The sequence below is a fragment of the Melanotaenia boesemani genome, chromosome 11 (assembly GCF_017639745.1).
Source record: "Melanotaenia boesemani isolate fMelBoe1 chromosome 11, fMelBoe1.pri, whole genome shotgun sequence".
Lineage (NCBI taxonomy): Eukaryota > Metazoa > Chordata > Actinopteri > Atheriniformes > Melanotaeniidae > Melanotaenia > Melanotaenia boesemani.
In genome coordinates, this window is record NC_055692.1 from 6,479,646 (window position 1) to 6,506,448 (window position 26,803).

General features: G+C 38.4%; 2 protein-coding genes across 4 annotated transcripts in view; both read right to left on the bottom strand.

Annotated features, from left to right (window-relative positions):
* Window positions 1–7,707, bottom strand: part of dapk1 (death-associated protein kinase 1) — an 82,517-nt gene extending 74,810 nt beyond the window's left edge. Inside the window, exons 1-3 of one of the 2 annotated variants that reach the window (XM_041999888.1) lie at window positions 7,552–7,707; window positions 7,385–7,445; window positions 6,662–6,863 (exon numbers count right to left, since the gene is read on the bottom strand). In XM_041999888.1, the coding sequence (XP_041855822.1) occupies window positions 6,662–6,723 (62 nt within the window). In that variant the 5' untranslated portion in view covers window positions 6,724–6,863; window positions 7,385–7,445; window positions 7,552–7,707. The remainder of the gene's footprint in view (window positions 1–6,661; window positions 6,864–7,384; window positions 7,446–7,551) is intronic. The other variant, XM_041999887.1, reaches the window with a different exon arrangement.
* A 2,997-nt stretch (window positions 7,708–10,704) lies between these two features.
* LOC121649180 (phospholipid-transporting ATPase ID-like) overlaps window positions 10,705–26,803 on the bottom strand; it is a 53,534-nt gene continuing 37,435 nt past the window's right edge. For both annotated transcript variants that reach the window (XM_041999813.1, XM_041999812.1), the window contains exons 17-28: window positions 26,509–26,624; window positions 24,662–24,826; window positions 24,469–24,580; window positions 24,130–24,235; window positions 23,874–24,015; window positions 22,910–23,093; window positions 21,527–21,750; window positions 18,884–18,967; window positions 18,540–18,785; window positions 18,299–18,437; window positions 16,766–16,896; window positions 10,705–15,312 (exon numbers count right to left, since the gene is read on the bottom strand). In XM_041999813.1, coding sequence (XP_041855747.1) covers window positions 14,983–15,312; window positions 16,766–16,896; window positions 18,299–18,437; window positions 18,540–18,785; window positions 18,884–18,967; window positions 21,527–21,750; window positions 22,910–23,093; window positions 23,874–24,015; window positions 24,130–24,235; window positions 24,469–24,580; window positions 24,662–24,826; window positions 26,509–26,624 — 1,979 coding nt within the window. In that variant the 3' untranslated portion in view covers window positions 10,705–14,982. The remainder of the gene's footprint in view (window positions 15,313–16,765; window positions 16,897–18,298; window positions 18,438–18,539; window positions 18,786–18,883; window positions 18,968–21,526; window positions 21,751–22,909; window positions 23,094–23,873; window positions 24,016–24,129; window positions 24,236–24,468; window positions 24,581–24,661; window positions 24,827–26,508; window positions 26,625–26,803) is intronic.

The following is a 26,803-nucleotide window of genomic DNA, read 5'->3' on the forward strand; positions in this document are numbered from 1 at the left end:
GACTTTAGCTCCTCCCAGACTATCAGCAACCCCCCGTCTCACCCAAGTTCACACACATTCAGGCACATTGTCAAAATCCTGCCATTTATCTAATAACAAAGTTGGCAGGATCCAATTATCCTCTTATGACTGCAGAGATTAATTGAAAGTAACTCATTACGCTCCTGGAGGACATTCTAAATGATCCCGATTTCAATTTAACTCGTCATCTGACCGTAGTTTGAAGTCTGGGAGCATCACAAATTGTCAAGTCATCCACACCAGGCTGGAGAGACAGCTTCTCAAAAACACAAAGGGGAAGGAAAATAAAAAAATAAATTAATAAAAAAACTAAAAAGAACTTTGACCTGAAACTAGATCCTTGCAGGGCTATTGTTTGTACATTTTCTAACTCAAAAACTTCTCTGAATCTCAAAAAAAAAAAAAAAAAAAAAAAAAAAGAAGTACAGCTCTGTACTGAGCTCCAACTTCTTGTTTTTCTTTTCTAAGCATATCTCTCTTTCATGGTGATCTTGGGGTCATAGGAATATTATCATGCTTCTCTGACTCATTGTCTCCTTACTACTGCAAGATAATATTTGTAAAAGACTGCAGCTCAGTGTGTTTTTGCATTCCGGGCTGTACACAAGTGTGTCAGCTAAAAGACTAAAATGTAACTGCATGCAGGGAGGGAAGCAGCTTGTGTCTGACCTAATGATCTGAGTTATTAAGGCTTTCATGTCAATTATGATCAAAACAAATAAAACTCTGACACATTTCACCATCTTTTCTCATGAACGCGATGTTGTTCATCCAGAGATCAAATGTCGATCAATCTTCTTTGGTCATGTGTTTGTTCAAAGGACCATCTATTGAAAAGTGTGAGCTTTAATAGGCGATGTCCATGGCTTTTCATTTGCATCACTGTTAAAATGTAGTCTGCTGTGTACTGCAGGATTGCACCTAAAAGACATTTGGAAATCACTAATGTATCATATCACTTTCTATTGCTTGAAAGCACAGCAGGCACAAGCACTAATGACATAATTCAAATCTTTGAATTTTCAAGCATCGTTGTTTTAAACTACTGAAATCAAATGTGTTAATTTATTCATTAAATTATACCAAAAATGAAGGATCAGAGGGAGACTAAAGTCTTTAAAGGAAGGCTGGCCATAGAAAAGGGGAGGTGTTGCTACATTTATGACAGTGCTGCCGCTCCTTGTGGTGAAGGGGGGTGGAGAATGAAGGGGAGGGGAGATGAGTGACAGGCCTCATCAAGGCCACTCCTGCTACCCAGACTGCCCCTCCACCCAATAATGTAACCAAGGGTGGGGGTAAATCTAGGTCAGTAGCCGGGGCACTGTCTGCATGGAGTGTATGCGAGCCGTTACTGGTGTATTTGGGTAAAAAAAAAAAAAAAGGATGTCAGAGTTTGTTGTCGTTAATCTTCTACTTTACATTTATTGGCTTCTTGAGGGAAAAATCTACATTATAGTGCTGTTTAATACCACAACAGATGTGGATGTTGTGCATATAATCCCATTTTGTATTCATAGAAACTGGCCTTTCTGCAGAGGAATAACCAAAATGCAGTCTCAGCTTAAATGCTTATGTTCATTTGCATTGCAGAAACACACCCACCCCTCACTACTCGCCATCCTTGAATGGAAAGTACATGCAGACACAAACTCATCATAAATGCAAGAGGAGGGTTAACTGGTCCAGAACCAGAGCGGCCAGATTAATGCAGACTAATGACAGAAGCAGTGCAGTACAGAGATACGCAAAATGTAAAAACTGCCCAGTAAAGCAGATGAAAGACAAACATCAAATAGATCCAACAGCCAAGCTAATGTCATTTCTCTCTTCCCAAGTCTGGCAGAAAAGAGCTCAGTTAGCAGGGCTTGAAACAAATGGACATTTAAACTGAAAGAATAACCTGAAATCATCTCATAAGATCAAACTGACCTGGATGCTGCTTGGAGGTTATCCTGAATTTAATGGTCATAAAAAATTTAAGGTTTACATATAGTCTAGACCAGTGGTTCCCAACCTAGGGTCCGGGACCCCTCCCTCCCCCCCCCCAAGAGGGTCCCTCAAAGAGCACAAGGGATCCCAGAGGCTTTAAACTTTCATAGCCATTGTAATTAATGTCCACATATTGTCCCTATTTTAAGAGAAAAAGTAAGGCTAAAAGGTATAAATTTAACTTTGTTTATATGGAAAGACAGAACTCAGTCAGAATACAGCATCTGTGGTGAGACTCTCACTTTTGAAAGATTAAAACCAAGCACTGCTTCACCACAGGGTGGGGTGGGGGGTCCATGGCTTTTTAAGTACACTGCTCAAAAAATTAAAGGGAACACTTAAACAACACAATGTAACTCCAAGTCAGCCACACTTCTGTGAAATCAAACTGTCCACTTAGGAAGCAACACTGACTGACAAACTTAGGAAGCAACACTGATTGACAATCTATTTCACATGCTGTTGTGCAAATGTTGACATGAATAGACAACAGGTGGAAATTATAGGCAATTAGAAAGACACCCCCAATAAAGGAGTGGTTCTGCAGGTGGTGACCACAGACCACTTCTCAGTTCCTGCTTTCTGGCTGATGTTTTGGTCACTTTTGAATGCTGACAGTGCTTTCACTCTAGTGGTAGCATGAGACAGAGTCTACAACCCACACAAGTGGCTCAAGTAGTGCAGCTCATCCAGGATGGCACATCAATGCGAGCTGTGGCAGGAAGGTTTGCTGCGTCTGTCAGCATAGTGTCCAGAGCATGGAGACACTACCAGGAGACAGGCCAGTACATCAGGAGACGTGGAGGAGGCCGTAGGTTTGCAACAACCCAGCAGCAGGACCGCTACCTCTGCCTTTGTTATAGGAGGAACAGGGGGAGCACTGCCAGAGCCCTGCAACATGACCTCCAGCAGGCCACAATGTGCATGTGTCTGCTCAAATGTCAGAAACAGACTCCATGAGGGTGGTATGAGGGCCGACGTCCACAGGTGGGGGTTGTGCTTACAACCCAGCACCGTGCAGGACGTTTGGCATTTTCCAGAGAACACCAAGATTGGCAACTTCGCCACGAGCGCCCTGTGCTCTTCACAGATGAAAGCAGGTTCACACCGAGCACATGCGACAGACGTGACAGAGTCTGGAGACACCGTGGAGAACGTTCTGCTGCCTGCAACATCCTCCAGCATGACCAGTTTGGCAGTGAGTCAGTAATGGTGTGGGGTGGCATTTCTTTGGGGGGGCCGCACAGCCTTCCATGTGCTCGCCAGAGGTAGCCTGACTGCCATTAGGTACCAAGATGAGATCCTCAGACCCCTTGTGAGACCATATGCTGGTGCTGTTGGCCCTGGGTTCCTCCTAATGCAAGACAATGCTAGACCTCATGTGGCTGGAGTGTGTCAGCAGTTCCTGCAAGATGAAGGCATTGATGCTATGGACTGGCCCGCCTGTTCCCCAGACCTGAATCCAACTGAGCACATCTGGGACATCATGTCTCGCTCCATCCACCAACGCTACGTTTCACCACAGACTGTCCAGGAGTTGGCAGATGCTTTAGTCCAGGTCTGGGAGGAGATCCCTCAGGAGACCATCCGCCACCTCCTTAGGAGCATGCCCAAAGTTGGATCAGCCTGTAATGTGTTTTTCCACTTTAATTTTGAGTGTGACTCCAAATAGAGGAGACAGGGGCTTATCCATCAATGCCTTTAAATTATGAAACAATTTACCTTTGCACATTCGACCAGCCCCCCCCCCCCCCACCCCCCCATGTCCATTTCTAAAACCCACCTTAAGACCCACTTTTAGACCTTCAACCCATCTTGAGACTTGATTTTATTTTGCTTTTGTTGTTTGGAATTGATTTTACTGATTTTCATATTTGTATTGTGTGCATCGGATTTAAATTGTTTTTATATTTTTATTTTACTTATCTCAGTTGTAGAGCACTTTTTTCAGCTACTGTTAGGGTTAGCACTTTATAAATTAAAGGATGGTGATCATGATGATGTTTAAAGTCTGGCAGACCTGATAGAAAACAGGAGTGAGGCATTTCTGTCCTTCCTTTTCGAATGCCACACACCACACCACCACTATTAAACCTTTAAACGCTACAACACTGTTTCACCCTCGACCTAATCACCACTTTAAGGAGGCATCGAGTAGGAGATCCTTTGAGATGCCAGTAACTGATGTCTTCAGTTATTCCCTGCTGATCTGAGGCATGAAGTGAGAATTTCTTGCCAATTTGTGACACCATTAGAGAGGCCCACTGAGCACAGATATGGCCAGTGCTTCAAAAGGGTTTCTGACGAGACCAGCAACAGTGGTAATTTCAGTCAGGAGCCTTTTACATGACGGGGAGAATTCAGAGCAAAACAGCAGAATTTCAAAGGGAGGGGGGACTGATCATTGATGCATGTCCTTGGAAGTGACATACTTTCTTTTAGTGCAGCTCTGCAAATAACCTGATGCATTATCTCAACAGCTAACCTGTTGTGACAGCAGTCATTCTGTGAATAACTCTTCATTACAATTTCCTTCTGAGTTGCTTTAGTAAATAGAAAAGAACTATCTGCAATCATAATCTAAATCACTTAATAACTCTAAATAAACTGAAGGCATGAGAACCTTTAACAAGTGTGTTTATTTCCTTTCCTAAAGTTCTTCCTCCACTGTCTCCTCCTCATTAAATTGCCTGTATGCTACTTTAGCCGAGTACTAATGAAGGTTAGATGCTTGGCTTCACCAGGCATCAGTTCCGCCATGCAGCTCCTAAGCAGGCAGGATCAGTGTCAGGATGAAGTCTACTTGGCCGCTTGGATGATTTCCCCATTTTGGCAAACCAAACAGGACAGAATCCAAGTGCAGCTAGAGTCAGGCCTGGAGTACAGTCAGATCAAAAGGCTCTCTGTGTTTAGGCATGCTAGGCTTTATGGTGCATGTCATGCAGCTGATGAATGGGAAAGAACAGCCTTCATTATTAACCAACTCTGACTTATCCAAAAGGTCATCCAAGATAAAAACGTTTCAATGGAAAACTTGGAAAAGAGATTTGTAAACACAGCTATGACAAAGTTATTTGGACACGGCTTTACAACTCTGAATCTGCAAACAAAAAAACGTGCCATTTCACCTGTTTTTATTAGGGTTTTTTTTAAGTCATTAAAAGAGTTTTAATGCAGATGTCTACATTTGGGAGGTTTTAGTAAGAAAAACTATTCTAAAATACCAATAAATTAAACAGTCAGGCCACTTTTGCAAACATATCACGAGGCATTATTTAGGTAGTCCAAATCAGATCATTTTTAAAATACATAGATGCTAAATATCAACTGCATTTGTACTTTTGAGCAGAACCAGTCTGTGTTATAAAAAAATAGTTTCAAAGACTAAAAACACCTCTGGGCATCTCTTCACTGGACTGTCCTTAAGACAGTTGAATGCATGCACCAATAACAAAATCATTTTTTTATATTTAGTTTCCCCTTGAATAGGCAAATGTTTAATACATGATTTAGTTTTTGTTGTATTTACATCATTTTAAAACCCTTTTTTTCTTCTTCTTTTCTTTAAAGTTTTCCCATTTAGAGCTGATACATAAAATTTTGGAAGTGAAAGAGGATGTACTTTCTTTTCACATGCAGATAACCCGTTTTAAACTCTCCATTCCCCTAATCAAAACCACAATAGAGATCAGATCCAGGTGCTGGATCGAGGCCCAAATGAGACTATCACACTCGCAGTCAGAAATTCAATCCCATTACGTAAAGCTCCCCATCGTCTCTTTTACCAGTGTAGCATGGAGAAGCAGCGAGAGCAGCATTAGCTCTCCCACACAGTGCAGGAAGGCGAGCTCAAAAAAGGAGAAGCAGCATTGCCAAAACAGGCTAAGAGAGCAGAGAACAACAGGTTGATTATTACCAGCACTGACTGCATGTGTCACTTCGATCACCATAAACTCACAGATTCGTTTCTGCATTTCTAAGAGTCAGAAGAGGAGAAATCTGCAATCCACACTGAAGAGAAACGCACAGTTGCTCATCTTAATACTCTTAAATATTAGGAAAAAGTGTGGCAAGTCAGATCAGGAAGAAACTTTCTTTTAATGTTCTTTAATAAGATTTTTTGTGGGATAATGGGAGCTTTAACTTTTGCTAGAAGTCTTAAGCTGGTGTCAAGTGTCAAAGTAACAGTGGTTTTAATATAGTGGCTGATTGATACATTGAATAATGTCAAGACAGACTATATACTGTGGTGCAAATCCTCTGCTTGTAAAGTGGCATACTGATAATGTCAAGCCCCCTCCTGTAATAAATCTACTGGGAAAAAAAAGCAGTAATACTTAACTGTTCATCACTGACAACAACGCATTATGGACCGCATTAATCAAAGCCTATCAGATGCACTCACAGTGGGGGGATGCAACTTCTGGCTTTTCTCTGTCATGGATCCTCTTTGGGTACATGCACACACAATGCATTGATTAAAGGCAATATTTATTTTTCATGCCATCCCATACTGAGAAAGGGAAACTAAGCTATGTTCCCAGTATACGGACCAACTCCTGATCACGCCTCTGTTATGAAAAGGGGAAGTTTACGCACTCGGAATGAGCTTAGACATCACAAAAAATAATAATGAAATAAAGATGCTTACCTCCCCAGCTCGTCTCCAATTTCATAAAATTCCTCAACATTTTTCGGGTTGAAAACAGTCATGTTGCCTGGGCACTCCTGTCCTCTCGCTTCCCCCAACCACAGGCTTGTCCTCCGAAACGCACACCGGCTGTTCACAGCGGCACCATCCCTACCAGCAGCCTCTGGTCTGGGCAGGATTGCAGCCACCAATTCTCCTCATGCTTCCGAACGAGGAGGAGAAAACCAAAAGAGGATGGGAGAAAAAGCAAAAATCAATTGAGAATTATAAAACTTCGGAGGTCCTGGAGGAAAAAGGTGGGCGTTTAGTCAACAAAAGAAGCCCAAACTGGCTGAAGGATGAACCTGCACCTTCGGAGCGACGTCACGGCTCCAAGAGCTGATCTCTCCAAACACTCCCTACTTTCTACATGATTATCCTATACACCTGTTTAAATTATGAAGGCAAGGCGGTGGTCAGTAACAGGAATATAGCCATAACGTGTCACCACCGGCTAGAAAGGAATACAACAACCACTGAAAGCTTGATGTAGCCATGGGAAACACGCTAAGCTACTCCTCCTTCGACTCCAGCAAGGAAAACGGCTGCTCCGTAAAGTCACAATGTTAGCCTATCTTCTAAATAATTACCCGGACAGGTGTTTAACCCTCTTAACTGTCAAAGAAAAAGTCACAACAGAAATAAAAATATAGATAAATAGAAAATAAAATTAAAAATTCAAACCTCAAGCTGCTCCTTAAATGAAATCACGAGACGCCCCTGTAACGTTATATTACATTGCAGTCTGAAAAATGAACATTAATGTTAGCTAGTGTGTTTTGAGATCGTGCGTCCTTTCTTTATCCAAAAACTGAGACAATATTGTATGAAAACACTGTAAAGTAGCTTACAGTACGCCGGTGTGTGTCCCGCTGTCAAGTGTAGTCCAGATTACATGCGTTTTGTGGGAGGCTGTAACCTAGGTTTGGCTTACGGAAGACAAAATGCTGGCTTGAACGGGAGAAATCAACGTTAACAATGCGAGGCAGTCTGGACCTGATGCTGCATTCATGTTTCACGGGAAATCTGGGAACATACGTTGGAGCGCTTTTATCACGCGGAGTGGATACGTTGCGTAATACCCTTCATGTGAGAACACAAACACCAGATAAGTGCAATGAAAATCACAGAGTAGTTGTGTTTTAAAATATCAAAGGTTCAGGAACTGGAAATTATTGTCACCTGAAAAAACCTGCGAGGTCATTTCACGAGAGAGCTGAAATTTCCGTTTTTGTAAGTGCAGCGAAATCAGCACCGCAGAATGGGTTGGAGAATCATTTATTGGTCGTAGGAGGGCAGCAAACTTTTCATCTTTTATTTTAATCAGTTAAGATCATGATTGAAGCTTAAATATATTAGTTTTAGTCATTACAGCGTTAAATGCAGTGCAGCTGTTTGTTTATTTTTCATTAGCATATTCTAGACTGAATCCAGACCAGCACATTCATTTTTGTGATGACCTAAAAGATTAAACAAGGCCACTACTTCTTAAATGTGAATATTGTAACATTATTATTATTATTATTATTATTATTATTATTATTATATGGTCAAAATTAGACACAGTATTAGAGATTTAAAAATAATGTCTCAGTGCTATTACTTATATTACCCACCTCTGCAATACTCTGACTTTTACAGATTTGTTTCTTATAGATATTTTGAACACATCTCTGTAATAAAACCAGACAAAGTAATGAAAATAAAATCATATCCACACACAATAAGGCCAAAAATAAGTTTTAATTTTGTTTGAATTTGATTTCACAAGCCCCAGAAATGTTTAAGAAGGTTGAGGTTATGCAGCTGTGTAGAAAAGTCCATGACACTCATGTTCTGATGCCATGTTTCCCACAATCACAGTGATACTGATTCAGGAATGTTCTGCTGAAGGCTTGAGCATCTCAACTGGTTTAGAAGTGGAGATGTAACACTGACCTATGAATCTCTTAAACATAAGAAACCAAAGGGATGAGCCGGTGTTGTATTGACACGGGCAACTTAGCAAGAAACCCATTTTAAATTAGATCTTTAGGGACCTACAAGCACCCTCTTTAGTTCAATCTACAAAAAATGCATAAGAAAACAGTTTGACTAACATAAAACTGTATTTTAGCAGTAACAAAGTATTTCTTAAGGAAAACTTGGCATGTCTCAGCATGGTGTGCAGTGTGTCCTTAGAAATTTGAAAGAACTGAACAAGTGGAGAGCAAAAGCAAAAGGGTCAGGTTTTAGGGGGAAACAATCCATACAAGTTTGGACACAGGATCTGAGAGATGCATCTAGATCTTCAGTTGATCCATCTATTGTTCACTAAAGCCTCATCAGAAATGGTCTCCAGGAAGGGTAGCTGTCAAGAAGTCATTCTCATAGAAGGGAAACAGGGAAAAATATGCCACATGACACAAAAACTGGGCCGAAATTCAGCACAAATAGGTCTGATGGAGGGATGAATCCTCCCCAGAGACTGGACCTCAACAATACTGAAGCAGTACGGGATCATCTGGGCAGAGAACTGAACAAAAGGAAGAAAAGCTTTGTAAAGTCCTTTAAGAAGCCTAGAGAACTGTTCCTAAAGACCACTTAAATATATTATAAGAAAGGATGTCTCTAGCTCTCAGACTGTTTTGAAGAATGAAGATGCTCAGGCCAAATATTGACTTTGTTTTTGCCTTGTAAATCATATTTCCATTTAAGGTTGCTTGTTTTAATTAATTGCTGCACCTATTTTTCTGTTCTGTGGGGCTTCAGACTCTTGCATAGTACTGTATATAATCAAAGGAAGATGTATTTCCTGAGCGAGCAATTAGATTCTGGGTGTTGTACAATGAATGAAAACATCAGGATGGGGTTGTGTAGTGAAGAAGTTCCTGTTTGTGATGCACATTCAAAAAACAATATAGCTTTTTCAGTGGTCGAACCTCACTTTTTCTGTAAGGATTCTTAAAAGGCTCAACTAGCAATATGCAACTGTTTATAATTTCAGTTCAATTCAAATCACTTTATTTGTCCCCACGGGGCAATTTAAAAGGGCATGACAACAGCTTAAAAGACCTACAAGACAAGTCACATAACTGGCCACTTTAAAAACACATAAAAGTAATTTAAAACAAACATCTTTAAAAGCAATAAATAAATAAAAACACATAAAACTCATAAAAAAAAAACGTAATTTAAAAACTTTAAGGTGCTCGTATTAAAGTGCATTCAACTTTCTGTTCTGTTTTGTTCATATTAGCAACAGTTTGCTGTTTAACAAGGACTGCAAAGTGTCATTGTGCTTGTTTTCAGGGAGGTGCACCCTGACAGAGTGACACCAGGAATACAGGAACAGTTTGTGTTGGTTTATTGAAAAATGCAAAACAGAAGCTGGTAGGCAGGCTGGAAAACAAAACAAGAGGGTGAGCAGAGGTCAGAAACTGTAAACCAGGAAGGATAAAAACAAACCGATAAAAATAGTGAGTGTACACACTGCAGGGTGAGAGGAGGATGGAGGATGTGAGGGGAGTGTGCTGGACTGAAACCCTGAGTCCAGCACACTGGTCCAGTGGAGAAAGTGATGCATGCCCCTTTTCACAATTTTGTGCTTGACTCCAGTCCTTGGCTCATTGTCACTACAACCAGAGATGCTACGAAAGGATTTGAGATAGATCTATCTATCTATCTATCTATCTATCTATCTATCTATCTATCTATCTATCTATCTATCTATCTATCTATCTATCTATCTATCTATCTATCTATCTATCTATCTATCTATCTATCTATCTATCTAGTCTGATAGAATGAGCGGTGAGTGTTTGCCCATTTTATATGTTGTACACTTTATCTCTTGTTCCTTGTTGTTGTGCACATTTCTAATAAATAAATGAAAAAAAGTAATCATGAATGAATAAAGTTGGAATCTTTAACTAATGAGTTGAAGCTTGAAGTTGCTAATAAAGATGACCTTTCATTCATAAGACAAAAAGGGGAAAAACAGGAAACTGGACAGAAAAGCGGTGTTGAGCTTTAAGATTTTTTAATGCAGTAAAAATGTCTCAAAGATATAAAAAAAAGATACAAAATGGTAATCAGAAAAACAGTGCTAAAATCAAATTATTATTACTTTTCATGTTTGAGAATGTGATAAAAAAAATCCCTCTCTGCCTTCATGTCATGACTTGCAATTATATAACATAGTGGTACATTTTGAAATGTGTATTTATGGCTGGAATGTATTAAAATGTACCAGAGAGACAAAGAAAATAATAATAATAAAAAACTGAATACATTCTGTCACTGTTTGGTGGTCACACTGAATTCGTTTAGTCTGCATTAACGCTGCTTAATGAAATTTGCTGCAGGAGATCGTTTCTTTTCGCTCATTTAAACACATTTTTTCTAATCACAAGAAATCCTGCAACCTTGCAGATCTGCTGTCTCATAGCTGCCTGACAAAATGTCAAGTTGTCACCAACTTGCTCAAGTGGAAATTAAACTACTGAACCATTTCTCCAAGCGTTTACAGGATTTAGAAAAACAGATACAGGTTTGAAAAAAAAGAGAAAAACTCCAATAGTAAATAATAGTTTTCAATATATAGTATGTAATCAGTTTTACAAACATGTAGAGATCCCCCCCGAAATACAAACTACTGATTTCCCTAAAATACACTTTATGTTAATAAAAACGCCCCAACTGTTCTGTCAGTGGTATAAAACAGCTTTTCCACACTGACCTCCAGCATCAATTTCTGCCTGATGAGCATCAGCATTTACATTATTGTAAACTACAGCTTTAAATATCTTTGGTCAACCACCAGGGCAGAGTGAGTAAATTGAGTTCAACTCAGGAGAAAAAGAGCTCCATCTCTAACAATTAAATTCAGCTTTGGAAGAAAAACAGCAAGAGCTGAACACCTTTAGAAAAGTCTCAAATATTAAACATCTTAACTGTACATCGTTAAAATCCATTTGGAAAACCCATTAAGCCAGGAATCTCTAACTCTGGTCCTCAGTGGCTGCTGTTCTGCAGGTTTAGGATGTTTTCCTGCTGCAACACACCTGACTGAAATGAATGGGTCACTGTGCAGAACTTGGTAACAAGCTGTTGGAACAATTTAATTTAAATCAGGTGTGTGTGAGCAAAGAAACATCTAAACAGAAATCTGCAATCCTGGTCCTTGAGGGCTGGTGTCCTGCAGGTTTTAGATGTTTCCCTGCTGCAACACACTTGACTCAAATCAATGGTTAATCAGTAGACTTGTGCAAAGGTTGATGTCAAACTCTGCACACACAGAATCATGTGTTTTGAAGTAGGGAAACTTATACAATCACTTCTACACAAACCCTCAAGGACCAGGATTAAGGATCCCTGATCTAAAACCTGCAGGACACTGACCCCTGAGAGCCAAAGCTTGTGATCCCTGCTTTAGACTTTCAGTAAGGTAAAATATTTGTTTAAAAATCTGTTAAATACTTAGAATCACTTCTATGTTTCATTAAGTGGAAATGACTATATTTTGTTATTAAAGCAGCATCTGCAAATTATTTTTTTTGTATTGAGACCCATATGACATAAGATATGCAAAAATACACTTTCAAAGTGGTGATTACATCCAATTAGCTGATTGTCACACATATACAAAAAAGAGCTTGCAGCTAAAGCAAAGGCATGATTTTAAATCACTACAAAACAGAATTATATGATTTCAGAGTCACGTTCCTGATTGCTGATGTGAAGGCACCAAATATGAAGCAGAAATAAACATTCATAGACCACAAGTCAAGTTTGTAGTGTGTACAATAAGAAAAAATCCTCTAAACACAGCTAGATATGGTTGACCACAGATGTAGTATATGTAGAATATGCATATTTCTTTGTGCTGGTTTGATAGTGAAAACAAAACATCTGCCCACTTAAGTGCACAATCTGGTGTCACTATCGAAGCTTTAGAACTGAATGCTGACCTTATGCACACACTCCTGTTTGCAGCTGCAAGTCAGAACACCAAAAATGCTTCTGTTGTGCTGCGATGCAGAAGATTTGAAGCATTTTGTAACAAGATTTACATTGAAAGTTGCTAAATAGTTAAAATCATCAAGTAACAGACAAAAATAAAGAAGCAGATAGCCAACTTTTGAGTTACGAACTTTCTGCTACGTGTCCATGATCAAATAAAAAAATCTCCAGGATTTGAGAGCAAACGGGAATTTAATGCACAACTGCAGAGGCAAATTTGGTCGGCCCTTTTTCACAGAATAAATTTGATGCAAAAAATCCCCGATAACCAAATAATTTGAAAATAGCTGCAGCTCTTTTCTTCTTTTTCCACATCTGTCCTGCTTCTGTCTCGCAGTGCTACATTTCATCTCTTTTACAGACAGAAAGACTAAAAACAATCCAGATTTTAGCCTGTATTTGAAATATTTTGGCTTATTTATGCATAAATTATGCAATAAAAGGGCACGTTTTAAATCATAGGATTTAAAAGGATTGAATACTCATTTAATAAAGGGAAAGAATGAAGGACGATTAAGAAAAAACATCCATGTGCAAAAGGTTTTCATAATCTCAAAGTCCAAAATTGATATTATTAATGGCTTTCTTTTTTTTCAAAGAAAAATACAGTTTTATAAACAGTAAAGTTATTTTAAGTTTACTGATGGTTGTTTTTTTAAAGGGAAAGGAAGAAATGAAATACTCTGAAGGGGCCAAAAGGTTGGATCCTGTCATAAAGACATTTTTAAGTCAATCCATGGGAACGGTACAAATGGGACTTCTACATAACCAAACTATAACCACAACCACATCACACTCTCACAACCCATTACAATTAAACACGTATCATCTTTGTGATGTTTCCTCAAAATGACCACAGCTCTACAAACTGAATGCCAGAGAGAGAGAGAGCTTTGACATGCACAAGATTCAGAAATATCCTACATTCTCGAAATAACAAAAACCTTATTATTAAACTAGAGTTTTGTTTCTTTTTTCCATGTAACAGTGTTGAGTCATTGAGTTTGACATCCTCAAGATTACAACATAAATGAACAAAATATAGTAAAAGAAAGAAGCCTCTTGGCCGTCCCTGGTGGTGTGTTGTCCGAAAAACGTCAGTGCTGAGTTCATGCTCAGCACTGATAATGAATAATTATCAGTTTATTTAGAAAAAAAAATTACTAGCAAAAAAACAGAAATAAATGTTTAAGTTGAAATTAAAATGTATGGACTTTTCTTATTTGTTATTTTCTAGGTAAAGGATACTTTCATAAAAGGCCACAAGGAACATGACAAAATAGGTGGCAACTGAAAAAACAAAATCATTTGTGATAAAAAGAAAAAACTGTATCAATATGTTTTACACTGTATTAGAGAAACATTTCGATAGGAGTGGTAGCCGGGTAGATACAGCGGTTCAAGTCCCAGGTGTGCCAACAGAGGTAAACTAAATTACCCTCCCAACTGCTCCTCGGATGCTGATCTATAGCAGCCCACTGCTCTCTAGTATTAACTTTCCCGATTTGGATTAATAAAGTAAAAATTAGAATTATCATTTTATAAAGCGCTGTTTAAAAATACATTTTGGAGACCTAATAGATAAAATACAGCCAAAAAGGTGAGAGGGACTTAAATTGTACCAATTTTTTTTATGCAATGACTCTTTAATTCTTGAGAGTAAAAAGAAGGTGGGCGTAGTTTACATTTTTCATATTTCAGGCATTCAGTGAGACAGCCAAAGTGCCAGACTGCTTGTGCAGCTTTCAAGATAGAAAAACAAAATGTAAAATAAAAAAAGGGATTTTAAAGTATAAAATTAAATTATTTAAAGCAGCACGACTTTGCTGATTTTTTTCTTTGTACAAAGCAGTGCTGTGCATCTGGACTCCCAGCATTAATAAAAGCTGGACAGCCTGTAAACACGACGACATCTTGTCCTCCTCTTGTTTCCCTTCTGTGGTTGTTTCTATCTGAAGGATAACGGCCATGTTTCTGGGTCTCTAGTGTCAGGATGACTTCTGTCTGCTCTGTGTGATTCAGGTTTTACATCAACATTGAAGGTCAATACACCTTTCAGAAGTGGTAACACATTCTTCTTTTGTTCCCTTTAATAAAAACAAATTTGTGGAGATGTGAATGTTTCAAACCTCCTCTTCAGAGAAAGCAGATTAAAGACAGACCATGAAAGAGCTCCAAGCTTTCCGGGAAGCCCAAGCAAGTTTGTCTCTGTGACAAAAGTGAGAGCAACATGTTCTGCTCCCAAAACTTCTCCAAAAAAACATCCTATATTCTGCCTGTCACAGTGCCGGATCTGCGATCGTCCTGAACATCTGCAACGAAGTCACCTCCACATCTGGGACCTTGGTGTTCTGAGGGCGTCCCGTCGGGCTGTAACCTGCTGATCGCCCCATAGGACTGAAGCCTGAGGTGCTGCGACCAGCGTGGGCAAAGCCAGAAGAAAGCGATTTGGCGGGACGTCGCAGAAAGCGGCCTGATGTCACCAGGTCGCCGTAGCCCTGTGTGTGGGAGAAGGCGTAGCCCGAGCGGCGGGAGCTGGTGCGGCGGATTCGGGCCCGCCGAGGAGGAGGAGGAGGTGTTGCTTTGGCTTGTCTCACCTTGAACATAACCTGAAAGTTTTGGGAGAGAGTCAGAAAATTAACATTTTGGGGAAACATTTTGAATCACACATAAAAAAAAAAGAAATCAGTCAGTAGATAAATGGCTCAAACATCCATCTAGTGGTAACTCTTAAAGCTACAAAAGCTATAATTAGGGTTAAGCAATGTTTTCATGGACATGAGTGAATTCAGCTGTTTAATCTGTATTTGTTTACATTACAACATCTTTAAAAGCAGAGATGAGTGATGACTTTTGATTTTGCCAATAATCATTCAACTGTAAAAATCCAATAATTTGTGCAACTATAATATTATTTTAACTAGCAATCTGGTAGTAATATGTCATTACCATCACAAGAGGTGTGAATATACCAAGCTGTTTGTCAACTACCAGGATAAAAACAATGAAAGTATTATTTCATGATTGCTAGGCTCTGGTACAAAGAGTGTGAAGCTAATGGAGTACAAATACAAGAAACATGCAAAGCTGAAGACAACAAGTGGCTAAAAGGTCTGTTTGAAGCCCCAGTAAAACCTGTCAGGTAAAGCTAGAACTTCATAAGTCTACCCCGACTGTTCAGTAATTTGAGAGCGAAGCTCGCACAGAAGGTCACCTGACAAAGCGCCAGGAAGCAGCTAGCTTTCTGAGGGAAGTTTGATGTTAAATACTAAGAGCAAATAGCAGACAGTATTTTAAAGATGATAGCTAAAGATGTTGTTCCCATCAATTTAGTTTACATTCCCATAAAAAAAGATAAAAAAAAAAACATCAACACAAGACTGAAGAAACTGTCATGTTGTAGGTTAGCTGAACATTCAGTTAGCTTACGTTGTATTTAACCATCGCACGATTACTCAGCTGGAAAATGCAATAAACTGTTCGGCAGACCAAAGCCATGTCAGAGTGAAATACTGCTAAAAAACAACAACAAAAAAAAAGATAAAACCTTGTGAATGTGCTTTCTGAACAGTTACTGAACACTAGGGACTAAATGAAAAACATGACAATGCTAGCAACATGCTGTTAGCTAACATGAAACACCTGCGAGGAGTGGCGGTATTTGAAAAATGGTTGAACAATTCTCAGTGTTCTTGAATACTTTTGCTTAAAAAGTCAATCCCATAATTGATCAATTTTTAGTGTTTCTCCTTTACAGTGTAGGCACAATGTAAAGACTATCACTGGATTCCTTTATTAATTAATTATATTTAATTATTAAATATAAAAATCCATTAACTGATGACTTTTGCTATTTTATGCATGATAGGGTGAACTTCATTACCTCAAAATTACCTGGAAATGTATGTATGTTACAGTTTGAAAACATCAGCTCTGCACCAATCAGCCGCCAGACGAGTTCTTAGAAAGTCCACAAACTACAAAGTTTTCAAACCAAATCGTGTGCTACAGCTGCAGCTGTGCTTTCGCAGACAAACAAAGTGCTTCCTTCTTTTTCTTTACCTTGTCATTGATGGTCGGGCAGAGTTGAATCAACAGGAAGCGGCAGGTAACCACAGGAAGGACGCACAGGGTGGAGGTGAGGATGATCGTTAGCCAAACATTGGGCTGGTTCAAAGAATTGCGGGCTGTTCCTGTATCAGTGAAAACAAGTGTATTTTGTTACAATCAGTGACTGATGCATCATCCGTCAAACAGCATGTAAGAAATCTCAAGCAGAATTTCTAATTATTGACAATTATCACCCAATATCAGATGATTATACTTAACATTTCACCTTTTAAAGACACAACTACATGTAAAATTGGCCTTTTTAAAAACTTTAGTTTTCAAAAAAGGATTTTTTATATTTATGCATATTCAGTGGTTTGATTCAGAACATCTCATATGAGTCGCAATGACATATAAAATTTAGACTTTTCTCTCAAAAGAACTACAAAAACACAGTCAAACAATTTAAACAAAAAGTAAAGCTCTCAAACCTCATAGAAGACAGTGTGTTTCTAACTTAAAGCTGTGTTGCAGTTAATTGCAGCCATTTTTTAAGGTGTACAAACAAATGCAAACTAGTGACTCCCAGTTAAAAGCTGGTATACAGAATGAAACTAAACCATTCTGTAACCTGGACTTAGCTATATCCTAGTTTATCAGGTTTAGAAGCATTACAGTCATGACAGAAGTGTTTGCTTTAACAGAGAAACCTTTATTCAGTTTTAAAAATGGCACTTTTGTTCATGTTTCTCTGGACTTAAAGTGGAGTGTAAATAAAGAGCTGTCTAAATTTACTCACTTCCTGTTCAGATAACATAGACACGTCAAAGAGTTTCATCCTGACGTCTTTCTAAACTCTGTGTTGGTGCAGTTTTTATGTTTTGTTTTGCTAAGATTTTTCAGTTTTGTTAGGTTAGTTTTCATTTTTTTATGTGCTCTGTCAGTTGCTACATTTTTCTTGGTTTACTTATCCTCATGGTTTCTGTTAAGTTTTTATTTTGCATTAAGTTTATATTTTCCTCGGTTCCTGTCTTATTTTAGTCAACATGGCTCCTGCGTGTCATTTGGAGTTTAGTTTTCACCTGTGTCTTGTTTACCTAATTTTTTATCTACCTTTGCATCTATTATAGTGTCTTCTAGGCTTGAATTTCAGTGTTAGACTTTTGCATGGCCTCTTCAGCCACCCTCAGTTGAACCTTCCAGGTTCCTTTCAGACAGTCCTCTGTTCCCACAACCTTATGCCTTGCATGTGTTCTGCATTTGGGTCCTTAACCTGCCTAATCTCATCATGGTCAAACATTTTAGCAAGTTCTGGGAAACTACAGATGATGTTTATGAGGCAGAAAATCAGATAATGCTAAAAAAAAGTTTGCTTCAAACCCGTTTTGTGAGATACCAAATGCTATTCATAAATTGTAGCTGAAATTATAATTGGAATCATACTGCCGGTGTTGGCCTTGAGGGAGCAGACATGCAGTCAAAAACCTACAACAAGAAGAGAAGTCGGTGAGTTCAGCTCAGAGCTGACAGAAGTTTACAACTCACCAATAAAAGGGAAAGCTGATGGTAGGACGAGGAACATGCCATTACTGTACATGGTGAATGTAACAGCGAAGTACATGGCCAGGCTGCCCAAAACAAAGAACGTGTTAACAGCCGTCCAGTAAGACATCTCCAACCCCAACTGCAGACAGAGAGGAAAACAGGAAATTTAAATTATATGCATGAATTAAAAAAGATGAACCTATGACATAAAAAATAATTAAAATAAATGATTTCCTTGTACCTGGATGCTCACTGCAAACAGCAGACATGTCTGAGTGAGGAGGGCGAAGGACTGGTAGTCGGCAACGTCCTTCCCATCGTCCCTCACTGTGTCTTGCAAAGCGGCGTAGGGGATGAAGAAAAGCACCAGAGAGCTGTAGCAGCTGTGGAGGGCACACTTGAAAAAGGACTTTTTGCTGAAGTACAGGTTCAGTTGACCAGGAACATAGAGATGAGGGTGCTGAAAACTCCACACGTCATTCACATCCTGACCAGCAGGGGGAGACAGAGATAAGGGTCCGAGGTCCTGAGCTTTTACATTTTTACTTTGTAGTTTACTGGTACAAAGAGAAAGTGTCATATTACCTGATCAAAGAGACTCATTCCTAGTACAGGTAGTGCTGTGTAGACCAGATTATAAAGGGTGATGAACCACTCATCATACACAGTCTGGAACGAAAAATATGAAATAAAGGAGAAGTTTTTAATAGTTTCTATTTGAGGTACAACACAATAACACAATTTACATTTGTCTATTTTAAATAAATTCCAATCATATTCACACGTCTTATTATTTTTAAGCTTCATGTCCTAAACTTAACAATCTGTTAAAACAGAATCCTCAAGGAGCAAAGCTTTACTAAATAACATGGTAGGCTGATTAGAAAAAGTGAATTACAAAACAAAGCTAAAAAACTAAAATACAAAGCACAAATAAAATACAAATAAAATACAAAGCTAAAATTAAAAAATGTAATTAACAAGACAAGACCAATGTAGTTTGGTCATAATGCAGCATGTTTAAAGGAAGCTAAACACATCATATGAAATGTCAAAGGTAGTGAAAAGGCTGATGATATGGACCTGTTTTACAGCAGGACCTAAACACTTTGTAGTCATGGAGTCCAGTAGGAACTCCTCTGCACACCAAAGATCTCTGGGGTCAAATGTGAACCTCTGTCCAAAACTGGGTCATGCAACAGGACATGATAGCAGCAAATTTACAACAGATCAGCTAAAAATGAAATGACTTTTTTTTCATTATTTCAAATGTTGCCGCCTCATATGACTCTACAAGCTGCTGATTTACTGAGTGGAAAAAGTTTTTCACCAACTACTTTAGCAATTTAGCTTTATTGTCAGTTTTTTTCTTATTTTTTATCTAAAGTTGTATTTACCTCATTTTTACTTCACTGACCTTTAACACACATAGAACAACAACTTGTAGATGTTTATTCTCACTGACACATCAAAAACCACAACAAGAGAAACTTTGAATTGAACAATGGCATGCATTTCTAATTATACTTTTATTTTTATCATTACACAATATTTAAAATTGGATGCTGGTGGTGGTTTCTTTTCCTGTACTGTCCTTTGCATTCATGGTGCCAAATTTAAAATTCAAAGAGGGCAGAACTTTATGATATTGTCTACTTGTTAACATGACACATGAATTGAAGCAGAAAACTCAAATTTATAGCACAGCAATAAAAAAAAAGGTTAAATTTCAGCTGAATCTGCATCTCCCATGAGCCTTTGCGGTCAGGATATGTTGAGTTTTAAAAATAGCCCCACCCCCTCTGACAGAAACGTAACATGTTGAGTTTTCTTTGCTAATCATTATTATTACACTGAACAATGTAGAAAACTATTAGAAACAACTTATTTGTTTTATTAATGAGGCACTGTTATATAAAACATAAAATGATAATTAGTCACTACTAAAAAGTTTATGTTCAAACAAAATCTGGGCTAAGAGTGTGGAGTCACTGTGTCAAGTAAAACAAGCGCACCCTGAAGAAGGTGAGGACGATTTGCTCGAATTAGCTCGTATTCTATTGGCTGGAGGAGGTTTGACAGACAGCTCTTTCTGCAACCCAAGAGAGAGGAAAAAATATCCATGAGCAGAAGTTCTGAGTGTGCAGAGAAAGTGTCTGAGTGTGAGGGAAAGAGACCAAGTCTGAGCGCAGAGTTTTGAAAGCAAGAGGGACTTTCTGAGTGTGAGAGCAGAGTTTTGAGAGAGAGCAAGATGATATTTGAGTGTGAAAACCAGAAATCTTGCTCTCAAAGTAAACAATTGCGCTCTTGATTAAAGATAGAAAAATACCCCCATAGTTTTCCCTCTGACCAATTATGATCCAGAGCGAACTTCTTCACCTGTGTGTGAAGTTTGAAATACAGTGACTGTGTTACTGGTTAATATTTCTGTATTTGTTTCATGGTGGTCACATATGTACACTGTTATTGTGAAGGGGGCGAAAGTCCGGTTGCTGGTATTGTGAAGTAAACTAGAATGCACTTTACGTTAGAATGTGATACATGATTCCAACATTAGATGGCAGTATTTTTACACAATGTCCCTTTAAAAATGTGACTGTTTGGCATTTCCAATATTTTTCTGTTTTCATCTGATCCATCATCTACTGTGCTTTTTCTACTCCTTCAGCTCATCTATGAGGCCCCTTAGTGACCAGAGGGGGGAAAAATATTTTGATGTCATATTTTCACTGAATAAAGTGCATTTGCATAATTTTTTTAAATATTGCCCGTACATAATAAGTGTAATGAATAAAGTTTCAGAGCTAATTTTTGGTACAAGAAATAAAAAAGTTTGGCAAAAGCAACCCACAGTCAACAATTTTTAACCACTCTAACAAATCCTAAAACATGTTTTCAAGTTTGCTTCTTCAATAAATTCTCTTTACTTATCCTATTTCTCTTGTTAATCATATTTTTATAATGTACATTCAAAATATAAATTCTTTTTAGTGCATAATTTGTAAACTAGCAGGTCCCAGAACTCATTAAGGCTGTTCTGGTAGATTTGGTCACTACAAAATTTAAATCCTGGACAGATTTGAAGTTACTTTGAAAAATTTTACTTTGTAAAGTCAATAATGAGAACTAAGATAACACTGGTTAGGGTATCCAAAAAGCACCGACCAATAATAAATTAGCTAGGGTAGGGCTGTGTTTGTGTGTCTCCTTTGCTCTCCATCATCTCACCTGTGCTGAGAAGCCGCAGAAGAAGGCGTACCAGAAGTGAACGAAGGTGAAGGTGAAGTTTTTGTAGAAGAAGTAGCGCAGGAACTTGCACATGCGCAGGTAGGACCAGCGGCCGTGCACCAGCAGGAGGCGCTGCAGGAAGCGAAACTGGGCGAAGGAGTAGTCGCTGGACAGTACAGCCTGCATGCCCTCCTGGCCTGAGATGCCCACACCTATATGAGCCGCTGGGAAGACGAAGAGAAGGGAAGAAAAATAGGCAAAGAAAGCTTATTCATATACACTCACCGACCACTTTATTAGGTACTTTCAATGGCATGTTAATACAAAGAGTTAATCAGCCAATTACATCAGCAACTCAGTAAATTTAGACATGTATACACAGTCAAAGCAATACACTTGCTTTTTGTTGGTGCCAGATAGGTTGGTCTGAGTATTTCAGAAACTGCTGATCTACTGGGATTTTTACACACAACTATCTCTAGGGTTTACAGGTCTAAAAAAAAAAAAAAAGAAAATATCCAGTGAGCAGCAGTTATCTGGATGAAAATGTCTTGTTGATGCCAGCGGTCAGAATGGGCAGACTGGTTGTAGATGATAGAAAGGCAAACAACCACTGGTTCCAACCAAGGTCTGCAGAATAGCATCTCTGAATGCATGTCTAATCTTGAAGCAGACTGGCTACAGCAGCAGAACCATGTTGCTGACCATGTGCATCCCTTTGTGACCACAGCGTAGCATCTCCTGATGGCTACTTCCAGCAGGAAAATGCACCATGTCCGACAAATCTGCAGCAACTGTGTGATGCTATCATGTCAATATGGAGCAAAATCTCTGAGGAATGTTTCCAACACCTTTTTGAATCTGACACAAAAAATAAAGTAGTCGATGAGTGGTTGTTAGTGTTTAAAATCAGTGTTCAGGTTCTTGTATCATTGCAAAAAAAAACATAATAATTAGAATCTACTTTCAGAAACGCATTCTAATATACACAAGTGGTTTAATTTTTTAAGAAATTGCATGATAATAAGAGTGTCTATAAAACTAGGAATGAGCTACTTCTGGTCTTCCTCTATGACCTGCTGTATTTTGAAAACCGTAAGGTTTTAATTTACAGCTTTGCCTCAGTAAAATCGCTAACCTGGAGTCATATATTTTCATTCACATGAAGTACAGAAAAAAAGAAAACACTTTGATAAATTAAGCAAAAACATCAGAATAAACAGTTTATATACAGTTTTACTTGATACCTCCAGAGGGTGCTGTTTATGTACAGATTGAACTAATATAGATCTCATATTTTCTCTGGCATTGTATTGTTTTTTTTTAACAAAATAAAACCAGGAAGAAAGTCAGAGTTAGAGAGGTCAGTGTCCTTGTTGGTACCTTTGATCATGCTGACATCATTGGCTCCATCTCCTATGGCCAGTGTGACCGCCTGTTTGTACTTCTTGACTAGCTCGACCACCTGAGCCTTCTGCAGAGGAGTCACCCTGCAGCAGATCACGGATTTACACATGCAGGCCGTCCTCAGAAACTCCAGCTCCAAGCTGTGCTCCAGGGCGAAAGCCTGGTGGACAGCAGGAGAAACAGAAACTAGTTTAAAAGTTTTCTACTTTCAGAAGGTGACGGGGCTCATTTTGGTCCACTTTTCAAACAAAAAGCAGCACAAAGTACTTTACATAATAAAAACATTTTTACATATTAAAAACAAAAGCCTTCACATGCCTAACAATTTAAAAACACACACCTGATCCTACTCTCTCTCAGCCTGCACAAACATAAACTCTAATCTCTGATTTCTGACTCTTTAACTGAATATAAATATAAAAATATTAATGGAAATAAACATTCGGCTTGATGTTGAGGTGAGGAAACGATATCTTGAGGATCCATTCACACCAGGAGCCACCCCACCCATGACCACAGAGCCATCACCATGGGACCCGCCCAGATCAGGACAGGCCAGGGTCCACACAACTGGCAATGACCCTGCAGACCGAGCAGGCATAGCTCCTGGTATGGCGAGGAAAACACTGGACTTACAACGGTTAAAAAGTAAAAACAAACATCAAATAAACCTAAAAACAATAAGAACAAATAAGAGCAACATGAATAAAACTGTACATAAAGGAGTTAATAAGAACAATGTACTTGGTTAAAACAAAATAATATAAACAGAACAGAGAAAGTCACATACATACGCAGTGCTTAAAAAAATACATAACTGAATAATTAAATGAAAAAATAATGAAAAATATAAAATAATAATAAAATCTAAAAAAACAGTAAAATATACTGAAACAAAAAACAGAAAATCACTTGTAAGCGAAGCTAATGTGTGACGTACCAGACTGTGTCCGTTAATAACGAGGCCGTACTCTCCATTAACCACCTCATCCATGATCACCTTCACTCCGTTACCCAAAATCCCATCTGGCAAAAGCTCAGAATTCTCTAATGCATCTGGTTTTATGGAGGTGCGAGCATTTCTGCTCCAAAAGAGAATAAAAGGTTGATAAATAAATGCACACACAGAGCTCTTAACCAAAAAAACAACAACAAAAAAAAAACAAAAATATTATTTGTTAAAATCTCCCTCTAACCTCAGTTCTTGTCGGACATCCTCGACGGAGTTGCCCGAGATGATGAAGACCTCGTTCATCTCTTCTCGTAGCAGGTTGCAGGAGTAACCAATGTTTTCTGCAGTTTCTGCAAAACAAAATCAGCGTCCCTCCTTCAACATTAAAAACAGACTGAGAGAGCATCAGAAAAACACAAGTCTTTTTCCTTTGAGATCATTTGCTGTCATCAAACTAAAAATACACTAATATTTTCCATTAAATGGTTAAATGCCACATTTTCAGCATTAACGTGTTATCTTCTGCTGGGAACAGAATATGGGTTGATGAGGTTTGCAGATCGTTGCACTGAGTGTTAGATACCTTGCTTGTCACCAGTCAGAACCCAGATTTTGATGTCAGCTTTGGAAAGCTGCTCAATGGTCTGAGGCACGCCGTCTTGTAACTTGTCTTCTATGGCTGTTGCTCCAAGCAGCTGCAGACAAACGTTCAGGTAAACAATCAGCAGGCTTAACTAGTCCAAATAAACAAAACTGCTTAATTTCTTTCTTCCCACCTGGAGATCCTTCTCTATCTCCTCGTACAGCTGGTCCAGTTTGCCCTCTCTGTCGTCCAGTGCGGTGCTCGCCTCTTGGTGGCGCTGCTGCCACTGGTTGAAATACTCCTCGTCAAGATCTTTGTAGGCAAGTGCAAGAGTTCGCAAACCTTCCCCTGCAAATTCCTGCAGATCAGAACGCACCTACTTATACAGATGAACAGTGCACATGTAGACACAGACACAAACATAGCGCTGATGGCTTTTAAAGATATAAACAAAGTAAAACTCATGCAGCCAGCTGTGTTAATTCAGATGTCAAGAGCTATAAAATCCATGAGGAGAGAAGATAAACAGAGATAATCTGTGTTTTATCTTTTTCTGCAAACAAGAGCTGAAGAAGAAAGAAGCTTGAGTCATAACAGAGCTCCATTTATATCCTAAAACTAGACACCAATTAGCCAAACTCTTTCTCTGCATGTGTTCTTCTTTAAGATAAACATGGTCATTGTAGTTTATCTTGAGTTGAAGACTCAAACAACCATAAACACAACAGATGTGGATAAATTTGTTCCAAATCAAAACCTAAAGATCCACAGCTTTGTTTGTTTTTTGCCTCATGATTTTCAGAATTTACAGTACATACAGGTTTAGGCAGGCAATAAAACCTTAAAATAAAAAGGTTTTCAATCTGGGAAATAAAGAACTGATTATTAAAACTAAACTGGTCATCTGAAGAAAAAACTAAAGAAAGCCATTGATATTTTTTTTATTAACAGTTGTTTACTTGGATGTTCCTGCATTATTATAATGCTGCATAAACACTTACACTTCATTGATAGCAAATAAAACTTTGTTTGAGCCAAATCACAACTTTAATCAGTGTTTCTTCAGCTTTAGTGGCTGCTTCACTTTACAGTCATCAGATCTGGATTCATGACTTTTATATCCCCTTCATGAAATGTAAACACTTTGCACAGACCAATATTATCACTCACGTGGGTAACTAGTGAGATTATGATGTATGAGTGCTACATTATGACCAAGAACATGTTAGTGTTGATGTAAAACATCACAAAGAAATATATTACATTCTGCATTCACTTGCATTTGAACATCTTTACAGGGTTATTCATGTAAAAGCAGGACAGACCAGTCAGAGAAATATTAATGTAATGTTGGCTTTAATTTCTTTATGGTATTATTTTAATGGGAGACAGATAATGCACAAAGTGCATTTTTAGTCATGACTTCTAAATCAGTTGGTGGCTCAATCTTTAATTTATTGAGGAAAAAAATTTTTTTAGAGCAAAAGGAGTATTGTCATTTAAATTTATTTGCATAGCTGCATCAGGTTATTTTTGATATTTTGTCTTTTTGTTAATCTAAAATGTGATCATCTTTAAAGACCGAAACTTTTTCCTTGACTTAAATATTCCTGAAAGCACAAAGAACTTAAAAAAATGAAGGTTAATGCAAGAATCTTGACGAAATCCACAAAAATTCGAGGTTTTCTAATGACTCCTCAGTTCATGAGCTGTTTAAAGTTGGATGTATGTTTTCCTCTGTGGTCATTTCTTCTTCTGTTTCCAGTTTCTTCTGTTACTTCCTGTCAAAGTCCAGGTTGGAAAAAACTGTGTTTTGACAAACACTGATTTTCATAAATATTTCTGGTTTTGGTCCATAAAACAAATAATCAAAAACTTCAGCCAGGATGAAGATACTTAAAAACTTTGTTTACAGTGTTGTCATGTGGATAGTGAAGCTGAGGTACTCGGTTTCTATCTTTTGGTTTAATGTCAGAATATAAAGCATTATTTTATTTGTTTTCTCTTCTAAATAAACACAAAAGCACAGAAAGAACTCACGTTAAGGTGCTCAGTAGTGACGTCCATCAGCTTGCTGCAGGACTGATGCAGCCGCTCATAGATGATCGTGTCGGCGCCTTTACAGTAAAGGGTCAGCTTCCCCTCTGGACTCCGCACTGTTTACGCAAACACACACATGACAACACATTGTCAGAACTTGTAAAAAAAAAAAACAGATTTATTCAAAGATGCAGCTGATCTAATTCAAGCTGAATTTTTTAGCTTCCCCACTTTTTTATTTTTTTTTTTAAACTTGTCCAGTCCAGCATCATAGCAGCAAAATGATAATCTGGTT